Here is a 16,878-nt window from a genome sequence, read left to right on the forward strand (position 1 = left end):
AGTCCAAAATTATCTAAAATTAGTCCAAAATTACTTAACCCTTTAAGCGCCAAAGTCGCAATATTGCGACAAGCAACATTGCTGAACATAACAAGCTATAGCTGCAAATATAGTGCCTCATGTAGTTACTATTTTACACCAGGAGATGGCGGACATCTGGAACTTCAATCTGAGCATCATTTGTGGGCGTGTTTTCATTCAAAGTTTTGGAGTTTATAGAGTTTGAAAACCGCCTCCCGGTCGAGGAGACGAGGGTCGCAGTCGGCGCGTAACAGAGCGCAAGACAGCGCGATAAAACTCACCATGCTGAGAGGTTTGTTCACCGTTGACAAAGTATTTCGTCAAGTAATGGCTGACTCAGATTCTGAAGAGGAATATTCACCCTCTGATGAAGATGTTCAGTCGTCCAGTGAGAAAGAAAGTGACGCTGCGTCTGTGCGTAATGGCAGCGAGTCCGTGCGCCATGACAGTCCACAAGCAGCACATACTGGAGCCGATGCTTTGCTTCAACGTGTCCAGGGTGGCGTGGTGGGTGTAGCAGGGGTGGTGAAAACACCGCTAATAGTGAGGTGGGTAGCGGGAATGCAAAAAAACACAGAAATAGCGGCAACCGCGGGAGAAAATGCACTGATAATAGCGGCGGAGGCCGCAGTGGCGTTCACGGCCCCGCCGTAAATCACGATGATGATGGCTGGGTTTGCTTGAGAGATGAAGAACAGTATCACAAGTGGATCAGACATTTAGATGAGCCTGCTGGGTATCGTGGAGACAGGAATCTGACAAATTCTGAGCCAAACAATGCCATCTTGATCGATAAACGTCTGTAAAAGTTATGTAATCCATATGTCCGCCGCCTGGTGACATCATGATATGCAAATTATATGAGTGAATTTACTCCCATCACAAACTTTGGATCATACTGATGATTTTACTCATTTACAGTATGCCTTTATCTCTAATCATTTTCAAGTTACAACCTTTTGAAAAAGTGATATCAAAACTGAATATTTTATTGAAAAAACTGTGGCGCCTAAAGGGTTAAAATTGGTCCAAAGTTTGTGGGATGTGGGAGTTTAGCAGCAACGGGCACCATGACAAAGACTCTTGAGGAGGTTAATGACCTGAATTGTTCCACCTTTTAATTGTAGGAGCTTCAATAGAAACCAACTGGACTTCTCTGGAAGACGTTTCTTGAAACGTCTTCCAGAGAAGTCCGGCTGGTTTCTCCTAAAGCTCCTTTGATCACAGGGCCTGGATGAGTTTGCAGCGATGGGCACCATGACAAAGACTTCTGAGGAGGTTCATGACCTCCAACCCAATTATTTTTTTCAAAAATGACTAAAAATATGTTTGAAACGACAACATTTGTGCTGAAATGACAATAAAAATGTCCATTTGTATAACAACTTGACTAACTTGATTAATAGTTGTCCTAAATGTGTTGATAATGATGCTAAAATGACTTGAAAGTTCCCCAGAATGAATCAAAACTCTCATTTAGCGGTCTGAACTTCTTCTTCCTGGTGGAACTTCATGACCTGAACATTTGTCCTGCAGGAGGAGCTGATGAACAACACGGAGCTGGTCCAGAGCTACAGGCAGCAGATCAACAACACCGTCAACCAGTTCAACCTGCAGCTCTTCTGGAACATGTACAACAGGTAGAAGATCTGAACCATCTCCACCTCCCACAGTCTGAGCTGAAGCTCAATTTAAACTTCTGTCATGTGTTTCAGTCGGAGGGATCTGGAGATGACCCGCAGTGGGACGGCGATCAACGCAAAGACCTTAAAGTGAGTCTGGAGACACAATAATACTGGAAATAAAAAGTGAAGATGAAGGTGAATCCTCCCTTCATGTAGGAACTTCTGGACAGAATCAGCTGAAAGTCTTCGGTCCATAAGTTCCTACATGAAGGGAGGATCAGCTAAGAGTCTTCTATGATGGAAGGTTAGGATTGGGGTTGGGGTTAGTGATTGGTGTTAGTGGTTGGTGTTAGTGGTTGGGGTTAGTGGTTGGGGTTAGTGTTAGTGATTGGCGTTAGTGGTTGGGGTTAGTGGTTGGGGTTAGTGGTTGGTGTTACTGGTTGGTGTTAGTGGTTGGGGTTAGTGGTTGGAGTTGGGGTTAGTGGTTGGGGTTGGGGTCAGTGGTTGGTGTTAGTGGTTGAGGTTAGTGGTTGGAGTTGGGGTTAGTGGTTGGGGTTGGGGTCAGTGGTTGGTGTTAGTGGTTGGGGTTAGTGGTTGGGGTTAGTGGTTGGAGTTGGGGTCAGTGGTTGGGGTTAGTGGTTGGGATTAGTGGTTGGGGTTAGTGGTTGGGGTTGGGGTCAGTGGTTGGTGTTAGTGGTTGGGGTTAGTGGTTGGGGTTAGTGGTTGGAGTTGGGGTTAGTGGTTGGGGTTAGTGTTAGTGATTGGGGTTAGTGGTTGGGGTTGGGGTCAGTGGTTGGGGTTAGTGGTTGGGATTAGTGGTTGGGGTTAATGTTAGTGGTTGTGGTTAGTGGTTGGGGTTGGGGTCAGGGGTTGGGGTCAGTAGTTTCATAGATTGTTGACATTTGATTTCTGACATTTGCTGTTTTCTTTGTGTCACATAAATTAAATATTCTGTTTTGCTGCTGATTCCTGCAGGTGTCCCGTGATGCTGGTTGTTGGAGATAACGCTCCAGCTGAGGAGGGAGTGGTGAGTTTAACGTAGACAAAATGGTCCATGGTTACACTAAAATTGTTTAAAAATGTTCCAGAAGTTATTCAAAAACTGTCCGGAAATCTGTCCAAAGTGACTCAGAATGGTCCCAATTTACCGAAGTGACAGAATCTGCCCCAAAAAGATCCCAAACTGACCCAAAACCTTCCCAGAATGACTTCAGATGAGTCCAAAATCATTTAAAGTGAGTCCAAAATTATTTTTAAAAGTGTTAAAAATGACACATGGTCCAGAACGACTCAGGAAATTCCGACATTTCATTAGAATGACCTGAAAACCCAAATGATTGAAAACTTTTAGGAGAAAATAAAAAGATGCTAAACAGAAACCAGATCCAGTGTTTAGACTGAGACACCTGAATGGATGTAAAACTGATGTGAAGTAAGTTTTTACCAGAACTCAGATGTGTTTTTTATTTAACCCTCGTGTCGCCCTGCAGGTCAAAGTGACCCAGTTTAAAGTTTGAAAATTTGGGGAAAACAAAATATTTTCACAGTGAAACTTCGATGTCCACATTTTTAACATTTTTGGGAAATCTTTCAACATTTTTTTGGTGGAAAAAAAGAAATGCTGAAAATGTTTCTTATAAACATTCAATGGTTTTAGGAAAATATTAGAAGTTTTACTGATATATATGGAATCACTTTAGATGTTTTTAGGATTTTTTGGGAACATTTTTACTCGTTTTTGGAAAATATTTACAAGAATTTTCTTGCCAAATTTGGGGGACTTTTTACAAATAAAACTTTTAAGGGAAACTTTTAAGGAATTATTGGAATTTTCTTCCTGAAGGTTTTTGCAAATTTTCAGAAATTTGGGGGATTTTTTTTCTGAATTTTTGGATTTTTTCAGACAAGGAAACAATAAATTTGGTGCCCATAAATGAGGACAACAGGAGGATTAAAAATGATCAAATGACATGAAACTTGGATAAAATTACACAAAAATCATCCCAAAATAATTCAGATTTGACCTTTGGTTCTGAATAAGGATTTTCTGTGTCGTCGTGTTTTCATGTTCAGCTCTTTTAACTCGTCTCTTCAGGATCATTTTGTTCTGCTCAGTGTTTGGGTCTCTGCTGTTGGAACCAGAACCAGACCTGGTCCTGGTTCTGGCTCTGGCTCTGGCTGTGGGGTGAAGGTGTTTGTGTGTCTGTGCTGCAGGACAGATGGAGGCTTCTAGTCCAGTTCTTCTGCACCAGTTAATGTGAGTCACGGCTTATGAAAGCTCCTGAACAGGAAGTAGCTGGAGTGTGAGAGGAAGTGCTGGTTGTGTTTTATGGGATGTGATAGATGGAGGTCATGTTAATATTTTATCTCCAGCCAGCTGAGGCCGGTTCTTCCTCAGAGGAACCCTCAGACTCACATCTACTGCATCTGGAAACCTGAAAACATCTGAGAAGTGACAGCATTCATCAGACAGAACCTAAAAACTCCATAAACCAGCAGACGGTCAGCTGGAGGCGTCACAGTGAGACGAAGCGTGAACTTTTCTGATTTCCAGCTTTAAAACCGTCGTCCACTGGACATGGAAGCATCACTTTACTCTACATGTCGTTTAAAAACTCACGGAGAAAATGTTTGATTAGACACAAAATGACAAAAACGAGACACAAAATGACAAAAACGAGACACAAAATGACAAAAACGAGACACAAAATGACAAAATTGAGAGAAAACAATGGAAATGGAACACAAAATGAGTGTGTGTGTGTGTGTGTGTGTGTGTGTGTGTGTGTGTTTTAGTGTGTGTTACTGTGTGTGTATATGTGTGTAACTTTGTTTTAGTGTGTGTTTTTCTGTGTGTGTGTGTGTTACTGTGTGTTAGTGTCTGTTTTAGTGTGTGTTACTGTGTGTGTGTATATCTGTGTGTTACTGTGTGTTAGTGTGTGTTTTAGCGTGTGTCACTGTGTGTGTATGTGTGTGTGTGTCACTGTGTGTGTCAGTGTGTGTCAGTGTGTGTTTTAGTGTGTTTTCTCTGCAGCAGTGACTCATCTCTGCAGCTCTCCAGTATCTGGGTCACTGATTCAGACAGAGATTAAACTCAGACTCTGGAGTTTACACTTTATTTCTGGCTGCAGCTCAGATATCACACTGCATAACTGCACATTTAAATACATCTAAATAAATATGAATAAATACTAAATAAATATAAATAAATATGAATAAATCCTAAATAAATATGAATAAATCCTAAATAAATATGAATAAATCCTAAATAAATATGAATAAATATGAATAAATACTAAATAAATATAAACAAATACGAATAAATCATAAATAAATGCCCACACAGCCATAATCTAACCTGATGACCAAGAATAAGAAGCCCTGGATCTATACAGGGTTCTAAAGACGGCTGGTTCCGGATCTATACAGGGTTCTAAAGACGACTGGTTCCGGATCTATACAGGGTTCTAAAGACGGCCGGTTCCGGATCTATACAGGGTTCTAAAGACGGCCGGTTCCGGGTCTATACAGGGTTCTAAAGACGGCCGGTTCCGGATCTATACAGGGTTCTAAAGACGGCCGGTTCTGGATCTATACAGGGTTCTAAAGACGGCCGGTTCCGGATCTATACAGGGTTCTAAAGACGGCCGGTTCCGGATCTATACAGGGTTCTAAAGACGACTGGTTCCGGATCTATACAGGGTTCTAAAGACCGCGGGTTCTGGGTCTATACAGGGTTCTAAAGACGGCGGGTTCTGGGTCTATACAGGGTTCTAAAGACGGCGGGTTCTGGATCTATACAGGGTTCTAAAGACGGTGGGTTCTGGATCTATACAGGGTTCTAAAGACGGCTGGTTCTGGATCTATACAGGGTTCTAAAGACCGCGGGTTCTGGGTCTATACAGGGTTCTAAAGACGGCGGGTTCTGGGTCTATACAGGGTTCTAAAGACGGCGGGTTCTGGATCTATACAGGGTTCTAAAGACGGTGGGTTCTGGATCTATACAGGGTTCTAAAGACGGCTGGTTCTGGATGTATACAGGGTTCTAAAGACGGTGGGTTCTGGATCTATACAGGGTTCTAAAGACGGCGGGTTCTGGGTCTATACAGGGTTCTAAAGACGGCGGGTTCTGGGTCTATACAGGGTTCTAAAGATGGCTGGTTCTGGATGTATACAGGGTTCTAAAGACGGCTGGTTCTGGATGTATACAGGGTTCTAAAGACGACTGGTTCTGGATCTATACAGGGTTCTAAAGACGGCGGGTTCTGGGTCTATACAGTGTTCTAAAGACGGCTGGTTCTTGCAGCAGACTTCAGTTTTTACTGACCTCATAAAATACGTATGATGATTCTCCACCAGATTCTCAGCAGAACGTTACGGACGGAGCTGCAGGTCTTCATAGATCATTTATGAGTTTCCTCAAAGCTGCAGGATGAGATAGTAGCTGGAATAAACCAGAATGAACCAGATTAAACCAGAATAAACCACAATAAAGCAGAATATACCAAAAATAAACCAGAATAAACAAGATTAAACCAGAATAAACCAGAGTAAACCAAATTAAACCAGAATAAACCAGAACAAACCAGAATAAACCAGAATAAACCACATAAAGCATAATAAAACAAAAATAAACCAGAATACATCAGATTAAACCAGATGAAACCAGAGGCTGATTGTTCTTTAATCAGTTTCTTCTCGTTGAAGGTCTCCAGGTTCATCACTCTGAAGCTGTTGTTGTGTTTTTGTTGTGTTTTTGTGTTTCAGGTGGAGTGTAACTCCAAACTGGACCCGACCAACACCACCTTCCTGAAGGTACCGTAGTCCTGCAGCACATTTACAGTATTTTACTCCTCTAGATTCTCAAAAACTCAACATCCAACATGACAGAGTCAGACAGTGGATGTAAACTAAACTCACCGGTGGTTTCATTTCACTAAATATCCGGAAAAACTCTTTATCTGTCATAACTGAAAAAACACATTATTATTTATAGATGAAAGTTATGAACAGATATCAGAGAACGTTCCAGATGTTAGTTCACTCATTACCAACACTTTCACAAATAACACAACTACAGACACCAAACAACCACAAAGAGACACAAAATAACCACAGAGACACAATATGACAACAAAGAGACACAGAAAGACACAAAACAACCACAAAGACACACACCATCACACTGATTGATGTGGTTTTGTGCTCTAATCGGTTGAGAAGACTCAGTGTTGTTGTCGAACAAAAACCATAACACAACGTTGTGTGTCCATTTGTTGATTCCTGCTTTCTCTGACGCAGATGGCGGATTCTGGTGGACTCCCTCAGCTCACACAGGTAACACACACAGACACACACTCACCTGTACGTGAACACAAACACAACATCCAAATTCTGATTGTTGTTGGGTTGTTGTTGTTGTGTTGCAGCCTGGGAAACTGACTGAAGCCTTCAAGTACTTCCTGCAGGGGATGGGCTACAGTGAGTATCACAGGGTTTGATCTGATCTTCAGTCCAGAACTAAAGTTTTCATCCACCTCTGAAGACTTTGTTAATCCTGTAGATCTGATGGAACCATTTCTTTACCACGTCTGATGTGTGTTTGGATTCATTGTCTGGTTGAAACATCAAACTGTGTCCAAGATCAACCTTCTGCTGATGGTTTTAGGTTTTCCTGAAGGATGTGGAGGTGATCCTCCTTCTTCATTATTCCATTTACTTTGTGTAAAGCTCCAGTTCCACAGAGAATGATACTGCCACCTCCATGCTTGATGGTAGGTTTGGTGTTCTTGGAGTTAAAAGCTTCACCTTCAGTTTTTGTTCCATCTGACCACAGAACTTTCCTCCAGAACCTTTTCGTTGTCCATGTGATGAGTGGAGCTTTAAGGTTCTGCTTCTAGAGGAAGAACTTCCTTCTTCATGGATCCTCTCAGCTCATGTTGATGTAAAACCCTGTGGACACTGACAGCTGTGTTCCAGCAGCTTCTCATTCATTCAGACCTGCTTTCTGATGATTCCTGGTTGACTCTTGACCATCCTGACCAATGGTCTCTCAGCAGCAGGTGATAGTTTGTGTTTTCTTCCTGATGGTGGCAGTAACACAACTGGACCATGAACTTTATTCTGACAAACAGATGATTCTGGATCTGAAGCTGCTTTGAAATGGCTCCAAGTCACTTTCTGATGAATCATTTCAGATGTATTTTCAGTCACCATGGACGATTCTGGAGTCAATCTGGACATTTTTAGTGTCACTTTGGAATAGTTTTGCATAAATTTGGACAAATTTTGAGTCAACTTTAACTATTTTGTCAATTTGGGAACGTTTTAAAATTTTTTATACATGTTTCAGTCAGTTTGGACAATTATTGAGTGAATTTATGAGTCATTGTTGACATCTCCACCAGTCAGTTTGGACCATTTTTAAGTCAATTTTGGCAATTTTGGTCAATTTTCAATTCATTTTAGTCAGAATTTCAGTCAATTTGGGCTATTTTTGTATCATCTCAGGCATGAATATGTTTAGACATATTTCCAGCCACCTTGGACTATTTTTGAGTCAATTTGGTCAATTTTACTGTTAATCTGTGCAGTTTTTGAATCGTTATTGAACTGTTTTCAGTCGCCTTGAAGTAGTTTTGAGTTTATTTGGACTCATTTTGAGTGGACTTTAACAGTTTTTGTGTCAATTTGTGGAGGTTTTTAATAATTTTAGACATGTTTTAGTCACTTTGGACAATTGTTGAGTGAATTCATGTCCATGTAGATGTCTCTTCAGTCAGTATAGGCTGTTTTTGAGTCAATTTTGACAATTTTGGGAAATTTTTGCATCAACGTCGACAACTTTTGAGTTCAAGTCAATAATTTTCTTCTCCAGATGTTTGCTCAGCTCCTCAGACTTTCCCACTGTAGTGTTTGGGTCTAATGAGTGGATCTAATGGGTTCTATTTAAACTGATCAGAGGAGTCAGCAGCTGTAGTCGACTGGAATCACTCAGGAGAAGTTAAGAGGTCATGAAACCAAGAAAACTAGAGTAACACAACTTTCTACATCAACAAAACTGGTGATTCCAGTTCCTGTTGGTATATTTATGATCCAAATTTCCAGAAGAACTTTCATAAATTCATGAAAGAACCAAAGGTCATGATTGTTTTTAGTGACAAAGATTCATGTTTCAATGGTTCCATCATAAATCCAGATTCTAGGAGTCACTGGAGACTCAGACTGATAATAAACATGGACTTTACAGCGGATGGAAACTTTACTTCAGACGTATCTGAGTTGTGCTCTATTGTTGCTGCAGAGGAACTGAGTTGTGTCCATGTGTTCTGTCTGTTCTTCAGTCGCGTATGTGAAGGATCGGAGGTTGAGTGGAGGTCCAGGTACTGGTTCCTCACCGTCACCTCTGACCTCCTGCTGCCCTTTCAGTTTCACTACTGATCGGTTCTTTTTATGTTTGCTCTCATTTCTGGTTGTTTCTTTTACCCCTGAGGACATTGAACCCCTTTTTTTCATTTATCAGAAATAATTTTTCCTCTAGTGGAAAAATACGCTGCCCCTCCTTCCATTCCTTTATCATCACATCTCTGCATGACGTCCAGCAGCTCCGAGCCACTTCTCAATGAAAACTATGTCAGTTAAACCCACCAAAACAAGAGTTTCAAGGTTTAAAGTGTTCAGATCAAGCTCTCAGTTTGAGGCTCTTCTTTCACATCAATAAAAGACTATTTCGACAGGTGTGAGAATCGCAAAGTTGGATTTTTTGGCCTTATTTACCATTTTTAATTAACTCTATCCTGAATGCTGATGATAACTTATTATCCCATGAAAACTGAATGAATTCAGGGTAATCAGCACTTCAAAGCTGCACTAATGAATATTTTTGCTCATGTTACAGAACACAAAACACAAAGAAAATTGCCCCCAGATCTGCTGTTGTTGAGCATTTTCGCATCTTTAAGCTCATTGTTTTGGTATTCCAGCAACAAGAAGCAGTTTTTAGGTAAAAGGCTCCAATAAACCCAAAACTAAATGGAAAAGTTTAACAAAAAGATATGCAAAACATCCACACAGAAATGCAAAACACCTAGAAAGACACAACATGAGCACTAAAAGAAACACAATGACCACGTTTTTGCATCTTTTAGCTCATTGTTTTGGTTTTTCAGCTGACAAACTGCATATATTTCCAGCAGCAGAAAGCAATGTTCAGGAAAAGAAGCCATGAAGGAACCCAAAACTAAACGGCAGACACTAGTTTTACAACATAGATGTGCAAATCGCCCACAAAGACACAAAACTACCACAAAATGACACAAAACCACAACAAAAAGACACAAAACAACCAGAAAGCAACACAAACAAGCACAGACACAAAATGACCACAAAGAGTCACAAAACAAACACAAAGAGACACAAGCAACCAAAGAGACACAAAATGACCACAGAGAGACACAAAATGACAACAGACACAAAAGGACCACAAAGAAACACAAAATGACCACAAAGAGACACAAAATCATCTCAAAGAGACACAAACTGACAACAAAGAGACACAAAAGGACAACAGAGAGACACAAAACAGCCACAAAGACACAAAATCACCTCAAAGAGACACAAAATGACAGCAATCAAAAGCAGCCCAGAGATATAAAAGAACCAGATAAATATTGGATGAACAGCGTGATTGTGGTGTCTTTGTGTTTGTGGAGTGCATGACGCTGACGATGTGTCTCAGTTGGACACATCAGCAGCTTTAACTAACAACCATCTCAGCTGTCGTTTGAACCAATCAGCTGCCTTTTCTCACCAGCTACCAAAGAGGAAAATCTTCAGTTCTCCACATTAGCATGTTCTCCCCACATCGTCCCAGCATCACAGTACACACTTTAAATCGACCAGTCATAACGCTGCATTCTCCCTCCCCCTCCCAGTGCCGTCGGCCAGTATGACCCGCCTGGCTCGGTCCAGGACGGCCTCCCTGACCAGCGCCGGCTCCATGGACGGCCAGCGATCCCGGGCCTGCACCCACTCGGATAGCACGGAGGGCGTGGGCACCATCAGCCACACCATGGAGGTGTCCTGCTGAGGGTCTGGAGGCTTCATCTGCAGAACCTCCTCACTGTAAAATAGCACCAGTGTTCCACCTCAGCCCTCCACCAACATCTACGCAGCTGTTCTCCTTCTTCAAGACTCATTCTTGTGTTTTCTGAGTGTTTCCTTATTCTTTGCCTGCAACCTCTTAAACCCCGCCCCCCAACGCACACCTACGCCTGTCTGTCCACACAGCAATAAGAGCTGCAGGTTAGCGTCCGACCAGAGGGGGGTGCCTAGTAGAAACAGGAAGCACTGATAACTTGTGATTCTCTCTCTCTGTGGTGTTGGGAAGCAGCGGTTTTTACATGTTTCCAAGTGTGACAGGTGAGGTTGAGAAAGGGGCATGTCCAAAGTGTGATGGACAGCAGAACACAGCCAATCGTAGCCAAGTGCACCTGTAGCGCTTACAGAGGATTCATTAGCTTTTGTTAGCGTAGCTAGAGCAAAGCATGCAGGTATAAAGCTGCACTGAAGCTTCACAAATTTATATCAAAATACAATTAGAAAGACAAAGAGAGACATCGTCGGTGTAAAAGTTTATCTTTCATAAACCCTTCGAACTTGAAATTTCTTGAACTATCCTGAAACCAAACCACTAAACCACCAGGAAGCCTCACCCGCTTTTATTTCTGTTGCTATGGCAATATGTTTAATGTTTAGTTTTTTAAAATTCTGTTTCATCTGATTCAGTTTCAAACAAGCCTAAAATGATCGATTGGAGAATATTAGCCGGTATAAATCTGTGACCGCAGCTTCTGAAACATGAATACTGGTAAACAGAATATCAAACAAGACATTTTTGGGAAACATTGATCAGATAATCGAGAGGATACAGATTAATGTTTGTGAGGAAGATTAGTGCTTCTGTATGAGTTTAGGAATGCTGTATAGAGGATTGTTCTGCGGTCTGACTGATGTCTTGTAGTAAAATCTAACATCCAAACGTTCCTCTTTTTTCCGTTCGGAGCCATGTTCGTGCACCGTTGCTGAGTGCAGCTTTAACTGCGTCTCCTCACGTGTCTGAGACAGTCCACCTCATAGTTCTAGATAGAAGACATATTTATGAAGACCTATCTGCATGTGAATGTAATCTAGTACCAGAGTCGTGTTCTTCATTAGCACCCTACTGTTCAGTAGAACCATCGTCAGAGTTTAGCTGATGGACCTGGTTCAGCTCTTCAATGTGACAATCACACTCTGATCCAGACCAGACCAGACCACACCAGACCAGAAGAGTGGGGGGACCAAGGCGGAACCGGGCCGACCCGACACCAAAGACCAAAGCTTCTGTTCCAGAACCCGACCCTTTCCAGAGGACAAACCAAAGCTGCACAAACGTTCTCCCCTGAAGGAAGAGCTGTGTGGACCGCGTTCTGTAATGGAACCAAAGAACAGACAGGAGAACCCACATTCTGACGTAAACAGAACCTCACAGTGTAGTGAATAAGTGTAGCTGTAGATTAGAAGCTGTGAGCTGCTGTCTGTAATTCTGGACCACCTGGACCCTCTGAATCCAGGACCGGTTCTGTCTGAAGTCCTTCAGCTCTGTGGAACCAGAACATCATGAAGGAGAGAGAACTCAGAGATGTCTTCTGGCAGTAGTTAGAACGATGGAAACCAGAGAAACAGTTGAAAGTCTGGTGTCCATGGATGTTACAGTGCTGGAACCATGGTGGCACTGTGTACTATGGATGTTTTATATGTACACTGCCTGCAGGTCAGCCGAAGACGGAATTTTCCTGGTGTTGTTGTTGGTTGCTGCTGAGTCAGTCGTAGCTCAGAAGTTTTTTGCTGCTGCACTCTTGGCCAGGAGATCTCTGATCTCAGTGGGACCAACCAGGTTAAAAAAAATGCTAAATTAAAAATTAGATTTACACTTCAAGTTTATTTGACCAACAGATTCTTCTGCTGACAGAGGGTAGTAAGGCTAGCCGAGGAATGCTACTTCCAGCCTAGAGATGCTAGTCACTGGCTTAGGAATGGTAATTGCTGGCTAAGAGATGCTAATGACTAGCCTAGAAGTGCACGTGTCCAGCGTAGAGATGCTAGTGACTAGTTTAGGAAGGCTAGTTGTTATGTTTTCAATAAAATGATCATAGCTTAGCATCACCTTACAGAACAAGTAACACCTTGGCTACCAACTAGCATTGTTTGGCTAAAAGAATTAGCCACGGAACGTTGTATGTCTAATAATCCTAGTCAGTAGAAAAAAAGGGGAAAAAAACTGAGAAAGCCTGGTGTCCACAGGTGGTACCGATACTGGAACCATGGTGGCGCTGTATACTATGGATGTTTTATGTGTACACTGCCTGCAGTTCAGCTGAAGACTTTTCATGGTGCTGTTGGTTATCAGTCGTAGCTTCATGGTTTTTAGATAAACTGATTAATAATAATAATAATAATAATAATAATAATAATAATAATGCTGGTTGCACTGAGGAGCTCCGGATTTTTAGTTTTATACAGAATCGGGTTTGAACCAATAGTTGATTTTTGGTCAGTTTCTGAATGTTGGTAAAATATGATTTCAAGCTCAGATTTGGTTCGTTGAGGATGAGCAGGGATGTTGAAGGTCCAGTTGTTTGCTGTTGATGAACTTTAGATATTTTATTTTTTATTTCTTTGAGGAAACATTCCATTCCAGCCAGTTCGGTGGTTCAGAGGGTCGACAGATCAGAGCTGGGGTCTCCTGCTTTTATTTATTCTTCATTCCTGTACAGTATTCCTGCTTTCGGTTCCTCTGAAATTAAACCCTTCGGTCCCCTGTCGGAAGGGGCGGAGCTTCCTATCGCTGAGGCGAGCGCTTCCCTGCGGCGGCCTGTAAGGGGCGGGGCTTTTTTGGCGCCATTTGGGCTCCAAGCTCGGAATGTAGGGCAACCCCCAGCCACCTTAAAAAAGACAAAAAAACGACCCCTTTACCCTGAAAAAATCTCATGGTGCCCTGGCCCTCACAGGCAGACCCAGGCGCAGCCTAAAGGGCTATCAGCTGATGTCACTTTGTGAGCGTGTTGTAGTTCGTGACCACCGGGGGGCCCCAAAGACCAGGACGAGGTTCAGAACGCAAAGACGAAGAGAGTCCAAACACACAGAGAGAGATGTACGGGCAGAAATATCTGAAACTGAATCTAAAAAAGTTACTATTCAATTTGAATTTCTCAACTTAAATGAGCGTATTTTGAATTTCTTCGATTTAGGGGGTGAAATTTGACCAAAAAGACTCATAACTTGTCCTAAATAGTTCCAAATTTGTCCAAAATATGGCTAAAACTTTCCAAAAAGACTCCAAATATGACCAAAAAGACTGAAGATTTGTCCAAAGTTACATTACTCCAAATTAGACCAAAATCACCTCAAAACTTTCCAAAAAGACTCAAGATTTGTCAAAAATAACTCCAAATTTGACCAAAATGACTTGAAATTCATTCAGAACTATCCCAAAACTTTTCAAAATTACTCAAAATTTGTCTAAAATCACCCCAAAACCCCCAAATTTACTGTATGTTCAGTTTTTACAATTCAAATTCAAGTTCTTGAAATTCCGACTCCAGTGAGGATCCAACAGAATTCACCTGAATTCAGTTCCTAATTCACTGGAATACAGTTTCAATGGAGTAAATTCAAACTGTTCTTACTTTTATAAAAGCTGAGAAATTCAAGTGCAGATATAACACATTTAGATTGTGTTTGTAAAGACTGAATGTTGAGGGATAGAGTGTTGGGGAGATGAGCTGGTAGAGAAGCTGAAGGTCAGTCGCATGTAGCCCTTCATCCTTCTTCTGCATCTTTGGTTTCCTCCACATGACTCCACCCAAACCGCTGGGGGGCTCCTGAATGTATCATCCCTTCCTCAAGTGCTGTACGGTATCGTCCTCCTCAGACCTTCCTCCTCCAGGTCTTTCACCCTACTGTTGTCTTCATTTGTGGGCACCAAAAAATATTGTTTCCTTGTCTGAAAAAAATTCAGCAAAAAAATTCGCCAAATTTCTGAAAATTTGCAAAACCTTCAGGAACAAAATTCCGATAATTCCTTAAAGGTTTCCCTTAAAAGTTTTATGTAAAAAAAAAATAAAAAAAAATCCCCCAAATTTGGCAAGAAAATTCTTGTAAATATTTCAAAAAATGAATAAAAATCTTCCAAAAGAATCCTAAAAATATCTAAAGTGATTCCATATATATCAGTAAAACTTCTCATATTTTCTTTAAGAACATTCACATAAAAATCAACCAAAATCCAGTGAAATTCACTGGATTTTGGTTGATTTTTTGTGAATGTTCTTAAACATTTTTAACATTTTTTTCCACCAAAAAATGTTCAAAGATTTCCCAAAAATGTTGAAAATGTGGACATCAGAAGTTTCACTGTGAAATTTTTTTTTTCCCACGTTTTCAAACTTTAAAACGGGTTGATTTTGACCTGCAGGACGACACGAGGGTTAAAGTTGTTCCTGGTTCCTGCAGACCTTGGTCCTCCTTGTAGATACTTTTTATTTCTAGCAGGTTTCTTTCTGTTCTTCTCCACTCAGAGTTTTTTAGAGGCAGCAGTAGGTGTGATGATGTTACTTCATGTGTTTCTCTTCTTCTAACTGCCATGAAGACTGATTTGTATGAAGCAATAAGTTCTTTTCTTCTCGTTGGGGTTGTCTCATGTTGTGGGATTCTTCCCTCAGTTGGTTTCTGTTCACAAAAGGACTCTTTCCTGCTTTGTTGTCATTCAGATGTGTTCTGTAAAGGTTCATATATCCTCTATACAGTAATCCGTCTGTCCGTGTGCTGATCCAGTAACCAGTAAGAAATAAAGACTAAGTCACGTCAGTCTGAGGCGTCGCTTCTTCTTCTAACCTCCACAGATGAAACCTTTCCTTCATGTCTTTCATATTCATAATCATATGGATGTCTACGTGGTGTACTGCAAACGACGTTGGCTTTATAGACAATTGGAGCTCTTTCTGGGGAAAACCTGGTCTGATTAGGAGAGACGGCATCCATCCCACTTTGGCTGGTGCAGCTCTCATTTCTAGAAATATGGCTGATTTTATTAGAACTCCTAAAGCATGACAACCCAGAGTTCAGACCAGGATGCAGAGTTGTAGTCTTCCACACCTCTCTGCAGTTTCCTCTCAGCTGTCACCCTCCAGTAAATGACTTAGCTTTATTGAGACTGTGTCTGTCCCCCGACCACAAAAATTTAATAAATTAAGCAAATCAAAAATAAACAAAACACATAGTAACCATAAAAATCTAATTAAAATTAATACCACTATTTCAACTGAGCAAAGAAACAGGACAATTAAATGTGGTCTGTTAAATATTAGATCTCTCTCATCTAAATCTCTGTTAGTAAATGATTTGATAACTGATAACCAGATTGATTTGTTCTGTTTGACTGAAACCTGGTTGCAGCAGGAAGAATATGTTAGTCTAAATGAATCAACTCCTCCTAGTCATACTAACTGTGATGTTCCTCCAATCACAGGCCAAGGAGGAGGAGTGGCAGCAATTTACCTCTCTAGCTTAAAAATGAACCAGAGACCTAAACCTAGTTACAGTTCATTTGAAAATCTTACTCTCAGTCTCTCTCATCCAGATTTAAAAGCTCAGAAACCAGTTTTATTTGTTGTTGTATATCGTCCTCCTGCTCCTTACTCTGAGTTTTTATCTCAATTCTCAGACTTTTTATCTGATTTAGTGCTCAGCTCAGATAAAGTCATTATTGTGGGTGACTTCAACATTCATGTTGACGTGGACAGTGACAGCCTTACGACTGCTTTTAATTCAATATTAGACTCAATTGGGTTTTCTCAACATGTAAATAAACCAACTCATAGTTTTAATCATACCCTTGACCTCGTTCTGACTTATGGCATAGAAATCAAACAGTTAACAGTATTTCCCCACAACCCTCTTCTTTCTGACCATTTTATGATAACATTTCAATTTACAACAATAGATTGTATAGGAGTTAAGAATAAATATCATTACAGTAGATGTCTGTCTCACAATTTGGTGACTAAATTTAAGGAAATAATACCCTCTCTATTTAGTCCAGCACCACTTACTGATATAATGGAAGGGAAATATTATAATTTTACCCCCACAGAAGTGGATTATATTGTTAATAATGCTGCAGCCTCACTGC

General features: G+C 41.1%; 1 protein-coding gene across 5 annotated transcripts in view; it reads left to right on the plus strand.

Moving 5' to 3' along the window:
• The window catches only part of ndrg4 (NDRG family member 4), a 60,461-nt gene extending 44,907 nt beyond the window's left edge, over positions 1–15,554 (plus strand). For 3 of the 5 annotated variants that reach the window (XM_023271046.3, XM_023271047.3, XM_023271049.3), the window contains 8 exons: positions 1,558–1,661; positions 1,737–1,793; positions 2,622–2,673; positions 6,414–6,461; positions 6,948–6,983; positions 7,076–7,127; positions 8,990–9,028; positions 10,580–15,554. In XM_023271046.3, coding sequence (XP_023126814.1) covers positions 1,558–1,661; positions 1,737–1,793; positions 2,622–2,673; positions 6,414–6,461; positions 6,948–6,983; positions 7,076–7,127; positions 8,990–9,028; positions 10,580–10,734 — 543 coding nt within the window. In that variant the 3' untranslated portion in view covers positions 10,735–15,554. The remainder of the gene's footprint in view (positions 1–1,557; positions 1,662–1,736; positions 1,794–2,621; positions 2,674–6,413; positions 6,462–6,947; positions 6,984–7,075; positions 7,128–8,989; positions 9,029–10,579) is intronic. The other 2 variants (XM_023271048.3, XM_023271050.3) reach the window with 1 other exon arrangement.
• The last annotated feature ends 1,324 nt before the right edge of the window (positions 15,555–16,878 follow it).

The sequence above is a fragment of the Amphiprion ocellaris genome, chromosome 3 (genome assembly GCF_022539595.1).
Source record: "Amphiprion ocellaris isolate individual 3 ecotype Okinawa chromosome 3, ASM2253959v1, whole genome shotgun sequence".
Lineage (NCBI taxonomy): Eukaryota > Metazoa > Chordata > Actinopteri > Pomacentridae > Amphiprion > Amphiprion ocellaris.